This window comes from Octopus sinensis, linkage group LG4 (assembly GCF_006345805.1).
Source record: "Octopus sinensis linkage group LG4, ASM634580v1, whole genome shotgun sequence".
Taxonomy (NCBI): domain Eukaryota; kingdom Metazoa; phylum Mollusca; class Cephalopoda; order Octopoda; family Octopodidae; genus Octopus; species Octopus sinensis.
The window spans coordinates 114,309,216-114,319,253 of NC_043000.1; the positions used below are offsets into that span (position 1 = coordinate 114,309,216).

The 10,038-nt window shown below is 39.5% G+C and overlaps 1 protein-coding gene across 16 annotated transcripts in view; it reads right to left on the bottom strand.

Moving 5' to 3' along the window:
• Positions 1 to 10,038, bottom strand: part of LOC115210975 (leucine-rich repeat and calponin homology domain-containing protein 4-like) — a 303,130-nt gene that overhangs the window by 194,067 nt on the left and 99,025 nt on the right. For all 16 annotated transcript variants that reach the window (XM_036502375.1, XM_036502378.1, XM_036502373.1 and 13 more), the window contains exon 3: positions 1,748 to 1,877. In XM_036502375.1, the coding sequence (XP_036358268.1) occupies positions 1,748 to 1,877 (130 nt within the window). The remainder of the gene's footprint in view (positions 1 to 1,747; positions 1,878 to 10,038) is intronic.

A 10,038-nucleotide genomic window follows, 5' to 3' on the forward strand; every position in this document is an offset into this window, starting at 1 on the left:
GGACTGCACCAGGCCCCAGTCTTCTTTTTGAGGATGGTTTCTATGACTGGATATCCTTCCTAATGCCATCCACTTTACAGAATGTACGAGGTGCTTCACACGTGGCGCCAGCACCAGTGCTTTCTGTGTGGCACTAGCACCAGTGCTTTCCACATGGAGCCAGCACCAGTGCTTTCCACGTGGAGCCAGCACCAGTGCTTTCCACTTGGAGCCAGCACCAGTGCTTTCCACGTGGCACCAGCACCAGTGCTTTCCACGTGACACTAGCACCAGTGCTTTCCACATGGAGCCAACACCAGTGCTTTCCACGTGGCACCAGCACCAGTGCTTTCCGTGTGGCACTAGCACCAGTGCTTTCCACACGGAGCCAGCACCAGTGCTTTCCGCGTGGTGCCAACACCAGTGCTTTCCACATAGCACCAGCAACCGGTGCTTTTTGCATGGCACTGCTTTCTGTGTGGCACCAGTACTGCTGCTTTCTGTGTGACGCTACCGCCAGTGCATTCCATGTGGTACCAACACCAGTGCTTTCCATGTGATGCCAGCAATCATGGGTCACCAAGTTACTTGCAAGACAAGAGCAGCTCAGCGCCAGGTGAGCGGTTGGAGTATGAGAAAGCAACAGGGATAGATGCTTTATGACAGAGGAGATACTTGGCAACCCAGTCAGATGTCACAAGCAGGGCTACAGAAATAGACTGGAGGGGGAGGACAATGCAACATGTCTAGAATGTCATGCTACACTTCATATGATTCATCACTGCATATTGCAGTGTGCAATGCCTGCAGCTGTACAGAAACAGATGACACACCATGAGTTGTCAATACAATAACTCATCAACAAGCCAAAGACATGATGGAGCAGAGAAAACAGAACTGAGTCATATTTCATGGTGGACCAAATACCTGTATACCTATTTCTTTACTACCGACAAGGAGCTAAACACAGAGAGGACAAACAAGGACAGACAAACAGATTAAGTCGATTATATCGACCCCAGTGCATAACTGGTACTTATTTAATCGACCCCGAAAGAATGTAAGGCAAAAGTTGACCTCGGCGGAATTTGAACTCAGAATGTAGAGGCAGAAGAAATACCTGTATACCATATGAGTGCTCAATCAGGGATGATTGAAGGTGATTGCAGGTAAGCAAGAGTTGATGATGGACAGTAGCTCTGGGAGGATAGACAAGGTGCAGAAAGGAGGTGATTGGTGAAGATAGTAGGTGGAAGGAAAATGAGGGGGGAGGGGAGTAAAAGTAACTGGGAAAAGCCAGTTGGGTGAAGTATGTGTCTGGTCTGCTCTCAATTGATGAACGAAGCAGAATCAATGAGGGAGCCTCTGTGGTGTTGCTTAACCTGCTAGAAATAGTCACTGCACCTTCCTCAAATCATATGCTAACATGTTAAGCCTTTAGCCTTCACATTATCCTGTCAAAAGTAATGCTCATTATTCACATTGTTTTGAACCAATCATGCATTTTCATGTAGCTTTGAGATTTTGTCGAGGAAACTTAAGTTTTAGAACAACATTGTAGGGTAGGCGTGAAAAACCAGATCTGGTCAAGTTGAACATAAAACAGGTAGAATCTTTTGGCTAGATATGACTGGTTTAAATATCGAAGGGTTAAAAAAATGGTATTCACTGGTTTGAAAAAAGGAAAAGACATGGGTTTGCACAATCAGGGCAGATCTTGTGATCAAACTCACAATATACAAATAAAAGAAGAAGCAACATTACTTACCAAATCCATTAATCGTTCTAATTTGCAAATTTCTGGGGGCAGAGAAACTAATTTGTTGTTATTTGCCAATAAAACCTCCAACATAGGTAGTTGACAAAGAAATGCTGGTAACATGGTTAGTTGGTTTCGACTGAAAGTAGACAAAGAATGAACTGGGTTTAGAACATTTCTAAGACATACACACTGACATAAATATTCTATTACGACTCACAAGGAATTGAATCAGGAATAACCCTTTTATAAACTCATTTTTATACACCCCACATCTGTTACCATTTCTAGTTGGTTCTAGGCTGCTTTTCTCTCTACAAAATGGAAAGTTACATTGCGGAACTGTTATTTTAACAATTTGTATTTATTAATACCCGACAAGATACATCTGCACCACCGGATGCTCCTGAATCAGTTGCTGAGTGTCCCACCCAAGAGGAATCGATGCTAGATGTGTTGAAACAATTGTTGTGATTAATAATAAATTCTTGTATATTCCATCTTCTGTCTTTCATTTTCTATATATATATTCCCAATGGTTATTATATTTTTTTGATAACATAATAGGTTAGATAGCATGATGTCAATATTACAAAATTGCAATAACCAATAATATGTTGTGCATTTATAGTAATATTACAATCATGAAATTAACATAAGCTTGTCTCACTCTTTCTCGCAGAACCCCTAGGAACCTTTTGCAGAACCCTGGTTGAGAAATGCTGGCCTAGAGAGACCCTCTCATTTAGATTCGTGGTAAATAAAAAGCCCCATGAATTCTATATATCAGTGACAGTGGGATTCAGCTGTTATGTTGCTACTGGATGTCTGTCACTGAAAAACCCAAAACTGCGAAATTACATGATCTAGTAGTTCTAGCAACTGTAGCAGAAGATTCTTGTTTGCCAATGATATAAATAAGAGTGTTTTTATGTGCCATGAGTTCATATTTTAGGTCCTCTCTAGGTAAATAATGCAATATTCCGGTTTTGTAACAAAACATCCACATTATGTAAAATTGTTTCATTATGACCTAAACATCGGATCAATGGCACTAAGATGTTTTATTAAACCATCATCATCATCATTTAGGGTCCATTGCCCATGCTGGCATGGGTTGGATGGTTTGACCACAGCTGGAAAGCTGGAATGCTGTACCAGACACCAGTCTGTTTTGACATGGTTTCTACGGCTGAATACCCTTCCTAACGCCAATGGCTCCAACAGTGTAATGGGTGCTTTTACATGCCACCGGTGAAGATACCATTTCCGTGACACCGGTATCTGCTCTGACTGTGGTTTTACTCAGCTTGATGGGCCTTCTTTCCAAACATGGTATAATACCAATGGACTCAGTCATTGCTTCCATGAGGCCCAACGCTTGAAGCCCAGCATAATACTAAATGATCTCGGTCCTCACCTGTGTGAGGCCCAATGCTCAAGAGGTGCTTTTACATGCCACCAGCACAGGTGCCATTTGCATGACACCGGTATCTGCCATGGCTGCAATTTTACTTGGCTTCTCTACCAAATTCATTTTTTCCAAAGTTAAATGACCCCCACAAATAGTGTATTGCATTAGAAATATTATGAGAAAAGGCTTAAACTATAAACCGACACATGTCATCATATTTTATAGTTATTCACTGACATTTTTCTAAATATTTACACATACACCAAAAGATTTATTACCATCTCTCATCATTTACTGCTGAACAGGTTTGCCAGGTTACACATACACTCATGCACGTGTGTTAGTGTGTGTGTGTGTATTTTAAATTATGTGAGATAAACAAAATTACATAATCTGCTGACAGTGTGAGTGCGTTAATTTCGTAGATAAGCTGGGATTATCTGATGTGCATGGTCAACCAATCTATGTACACACATACGATCTGTTTTAAAATATGATCTATAAACATTGCTATGGCCATTTATTGAATGTAAATCTGTTAACACTCCTTCTAATAGATGTTGAGGTGAGCTGCTATATGGTTGCTCAACCTGCTAGAAATAGCAGCCAAATCTCCTTTAATTCTGTTAACATATTTCTGTTGAAATATACTGTTTTTATTTCAATTAATTTTGACACTAGAGAACAATTTCATAAAATGACTTGATCATTATTAAGCAGGTGTTTAGAACATATGAAATTTTGATGTAAAGTCTTTAGATCACTTTAACATGAAATGTTTATCACAGAAATAGGGGTGGTCACAGATGGGTTGGTATCAAAAGCATTAATTCATATGCTACTTTCTTCAAAAAATGGAAAGGTATGATGGTTTTAGAATAGGTACATTGTGATCCTACATGTTGTAAGAGGCAATTGAAAAAAGTTAAAAACAACCAGACGGGCATCTGGCCACAAAACATTAACCTAGGGAAAACTACCCAACCTATGACAACATGGAAAAGTAGACAAATGACAATGATGTTGATGATGATGCTGTAGCTGTTGAGCGAAGCAGTCTTCGTCCCAGAGCCCGCAAGATGGGAGACGTCCAAAACGTGGTCCTTTGCTATTCATAAGACCCGCAGAAGAGAAAGCAGGTCAACCCCCAACACCGAGAGCATCGACGGATGGATGAATGCGCATCCAGGCTCAGCGGTTGCGTAGGAAGTCGGGAACAAGAAACAGGAAGAAAGAGTGAGAGAAAGTTGGAGCGAAAGAGTACAACAGGGGTCACCACCACCTCCTGCCGGAGCCTCATGGAGCTTTAGGTGTTTTCGCTCAATAAACACACGCAACGCCCAGTCTGGGAATCAAAACCGCAATCCTCTGACCGCGAGTTCGCTGCCCTAACCACAGGGCCATTGCGCCTCCTGATGATGATGCTGTGATAATGACAGCAACAGTGGGGGGTGGAGGGGGCACTGTCTGAATGAATGATGAAATGGCTAAAATGTCTGTTTACAAGAACAGACTGACCTCGAGCAACCAACAACCACTCATCATTCAGCTGAGAGCTTGTTATCACAATCATTTGTCCAAACATTTTTACTCAAACCTAGAAACCGTCTCTAGCTAAAATCCAGCCTTCCAGATGTTTCCACAACCCACAATTCACTATTTGTACCTAACAGACAGCTAGGAAATATAGGCCTGAAAATTTCCATGTTTCTGTTGCCAGATCTAATTTAGTTTCTCAAAAAGTTAAAACACTAAAAACTTGCTTAACACCATTAGTCATGTTTTAATTCTAGACACATCCTAATTTTAGCCATATCCAATAGGCACATTTCCCATCCTTAGGCTGCTAGGGTGGGGGGTTCCATCCCAACCACTCACTGCATATCAATGTTTTAACATTTCTCTCAGAAACTGGTTCAATGTTGAAGCAATAAAACTTTTCAAATAAAGAAATACGTAAAAATAACAGTTTCTCTTAAAATAACATTATCTTTATTTATTGTATATATGGGTCCTTGTGGACAATAAAGAAATTATTATTATTATTATTACTATTATTATTATTTTATTATCATCATCATCATTAATAATAAAAAAGATTGTAAAACATTTTCTTTTTTTTATATATGTTACTCTTTATTTTACTAAATTTTGGTACATTTTAGAAGAAAATTTCTTAACCAAATTTGCCAAAATTTTCAAGAGATTTTACATGTAAAGTTTACAGCTAAGGGAAGCTTTTTTTTCTAATCAGATTGCCTTGGCTGGTATGCATACAAGCCAGTGCCAAGATTTAAGTAAATACACACACACACACACACACACACAATTTTAAATTATAAATAAATAGATTTTTAAAAAGCAACTCTTACATAACGCTTTCTAGAAAATTCTTAGATTTCTTCTACTCTGCCATTGGTTGCATCACAAACATGTAAATGCATATATAGTTATATACATATGTATGTGTTTGTATTACACACACAACTATACACACACACGTGTGTACATACACACACATGCATACATACATGCACACACACACATATACATGCATACACACACACATACACATGCATACACACACACACACATACACATTCATACACACACACACATACACATTCATACACACACACACACATACACATTCATACACACACACATGCACACACACACACGTGCACACACACACACACACACGTGCACACACACATATATGTGTGTGTAGCTGAAGTGGATCATGCAATGATTTTGTTTTTATTATGTTTCAAGTAGGAAATAATATGGCTAACATCTGTAGAGAGGAGAAGGAGAGAGAGAGAGAGAGGGGGGGATATGGGCAAGGTATTTTAAATAAATTAATAAAAACAAGGCCAGATCAAGTGGCTGGAGAGAGAGGGAGATGAGTAGACAGTCTGTGTATGATGATAGCAAATTGTGAGACAACTTGATAAATCACTTGTGCTCTGAATTACAAGTATTTTAAACATTTTCACAAACACACACAAGCAAACAAACAAACACACTTGTTTGGCTAATGTCCATTTTTCCATGCTAGCATGGATTAAAAAAGAGTCTTATTTAAAGAAGGATTTTATATGCTAACGCTTACTTGTTTTCGATGTAAGCAGGACCAGATTAAGACCCATTGAGGCCCTAAGCACTTAAAAGATTTTGGTGCCATCATATATATGTAATTCAAAAATTTAAATAATAAAACGAGATACAGTTTTGCTTTGTGCTGACCAAAGGTACCCAAGCAATACGGTCTTCCAACTGAGACAACTGCAAGAATAGATACTTAGCTAGGACTGTGCCTCCCCAGCATCCTCATACACTCTATGAAGTGGTCAATGAACAAGCAGAGGTAACATAAGGTCAAGAAGATTCTGTAGTCTTGTTGGGGGGCATGATAACATCTGTAGTGCAGGCGCTACAATGAAATATATACTTGGTTTATTTTGTAAAGGGTTTGGCGTCAAGAACAGCCTCCACCCGTTCAAACCATGCCGAAAATTGAAGCATACAAGACATAGGTGTCTGACCCATCTAGGAAAGCAGTCGTTCATTGTTTAACGTCCGCTTTCCATGCTGGCATGGATTGGACGATTTTAACTGTGGGCTGGCAAACCAGACAGCCGCACCAGGCTCCAATTTTGATCTGGCAAAGTTTCTACAGCTGGATGCCCTTCCTAACACAAACCACTCCGAGAGTGTAGTGGATGCTTTTTACGTGCCACAGGCACAGGGCCAGTCAGGTGGTACTGGCAATGACCTCGCTCAAATCTTTTTACACATGCCACAGGTACAGGTGCCAGTAAGACGACGTTGGTAACGATGACTATGAATAAAAGCTGACCAACATTTACAATCTACCCAAACCACACCATCATGGTTAGTAGGCTTAAAGTGATGATGATGATGAGGAGGAGGAGGAGGAAAAGGATATTGGTGTGTATGTGTGTGTGTGTACGTGTACATATAGAAATATTTCTAACAACTTTCACAATTCCATATCAGTTGCTATGACAAAAGGCAACATATATATATAATATATATATATATATATATATATATATAAAAAGCAATGGAATGGATGGTCAATATAGATGGATGGCATTGATAAAAGCGTATTAAGCTTTTAATTCAGTCTATTGTTTAAAAGTGTCTCCTTGTACAACAGAGTAAAAACACACAAATCAGACCAGCCTATTATTGTGAGTAATGGGGAGCAGGCAGGGTTGTGGATAATCTATCAGAAATATTTGTTTACTTTGAATTACAGATCAGATATCACAAATCTAGAGGCGGGGTCCAAGGATTTGATTACAAGCTATCCAGGAGGAGTCTAATGTCTCTTGACTGACTAGAGATAGTAACCAAATCTCTCTCAAATTACACCCAATCAGCTAAAAGAGGGAAGGGCATATTGAGTAATCCTTTTGTGTGTTTCAGTCATTTGACTGTGACCATATAAAAATTTGGTAATGCTTGGAGAAAAAGACTGGATTTTCATAGCTGTTAGGCTTTTGGTCCTAAGTCAGCCACAAATCTGTTGAAGAAAAACGTCCAAATGACATTAACAGCTAAAGCAAGTCTATGGATTATCTCAAGTTTATGGAAATCTGTGGAGATTTAGTGGCAAAAATTGTGGTAGACTGGAACAGTGTGGAAGTGTAGTAAAAAGCTTGCTTCTCAACCACACGATTCAGGATTTGGAAAGCATCTGTCCAAGGTGCCACACAGCAGGACTGAATCCAAATCCACATGGTTGTAAAGCAAATTTCTTAACCACAAAACCAAACCTGTGCACGTGCACACACACACACAGCTGTGCATATATATATGTGTGTGTGTGTGTGTGTGTAATTGTTGCCAGTGTTGCCTTACTGGCACCTGTGCTGGTGGCACATGAAAAAAATCAACATTCAAGTGTGGTCATTACCAGTGTTGCCGGACATACACAGAGAGAGATATCTTATCTTGTGACCAACCAGACTACCAGATGCTGTTACACATCGCTGGTCACAATGCCCTTTACACTGCTTTAGCTTTTCAATGATGCCAATCCACTGGCTAGGTGAGTAGGCCAACGTTTCCTCTGATCAAAGGGAGGGACCAAAGCAACATGATATGAAGTGTTTAGCTCAAGAACACAATGTGGTGCCAAGTCAGGGAATCAAACACGCAATCTAGTGATCATGAGTTCAACAGACTAACCACTAGGTCACACATCTTCACACACACACATATTCTTTTCTTCTTTTACTTGTTTCAGTCAATTTACTGCAGCCATGCTGGAGCACTGCCTTTAGTCAAACAAATTGACCCTAGGACTTATTCTATCGGTCTCTTTTGCAAAACAGCTAAGTTACGGGGACATAAACACACAAACATAGGTTGTCAAGCGATGGTGGGTGGACAAACACAGACACACAAATACATACATTCTATTTAGATCATGATAGATCGCTAGCTACAAAACCTATTTTTTATTTTCTCTGCCTGTTTATTTCTGTGTTCCTTTCTGTGGAAGAGTGTAGGCTCGAAATGTAAAAGACTTTCTCACTTCCCGAGCATTAAACTAATACATTTGTTTGTTGTCTACATGCCCGTCTTTGTCTTTTGTCTTTTTGTAAATTCTCACAATATTTATATATATATATATATATATATATATATATATGGGCTCCTTTCAGTTTCTGTCTACCAAATCCACTCACAAGGCCTTGGTCAGCATCAGGCTATAGTAGAAGACACTTGCCCAAGGTGCCATACAATGGGACTGAACCCAGAATCATGTGGTTGAAAAGCAAACTTCTTACCACACAGCCACTTCTGTACTTACGTGAACATACATGTCGTTCTCTCTGACCTGGCATTAGCTTGCCTTTCCATTCATAAAGGTAAACTTTAGAGTTGTCAGGCCAACTTTGGCATCATACCAGAAAACTATGTTCTCAGGTTGTGATCTTAGTACAAAACATTTTAAATGAAACAGCATGTCTAACTGCCAGTGGAGTGGTGATGGTGGTTGGTGGTTTTACAGCTGACTGTCCTTCTAGACATCAGATATTTCTTTAAAAAGAAATCTCAGAGCCATTGATATTTCTGAAGAATTTTTTCACTATTAATTCTTCACTCACAAAATAGAATTCTAAGACAGTAAACAATTCAGAAACTGGAGCCCTGCTTCAGTTCTAACAGAAAAAAAAAATCAAACAAGACAAAAATAAACAAACAAACAAACAAATAAATAAGGACCCTAAAGGGATAAGCTGCACTGCAGCAAAAATATACACCATCTTCTGGGGACATAACCTAAAAATAGTTGAGAGGAAAGAGAGAAAAAGAAGTGTGATGTTGAGAAGATTAATTTAGTCGTCTTTGAGAAAGATAAATAGATTGCTTTCTATGAAAGCATATTTTAGACAAGTTGTCAGCCTGCCAGAACCAATACACTTGTTACTGGATTAAGGGAAAGATTTGGAGAAGAAAACTAAATAAAAGAAATTCTTAAAAGAAATAGAAACTCCCTAATGAGGAAGTCTTGCTTCTAAATTTCAATGTAGTATTTATAAACGTACGTGTGTGTGAGTGTGTGGAGTGAGAGGCGGTGGGGTATATATTCTTCAAACTTTTATGATGTAAATGTGTGTTTGTGTATGTGTATCACGTTAAAAGCACTAGTGGTGGTGCTGTGTAAGAAGCAGTGGTGTCAGTGCCACTTAAAAAGCACCCAGTACACTCTGTAGGGTGGTTGGCATTAGGAAGGGTAGGTACCCTGTTGCAGAAACCATGCTAGAACAGACAATGGGGCCTGGGGTGGTCTCCAGCCTTACCAGCTCCTGTCGAACCATCCAACCCATGCCAACACAGAAAA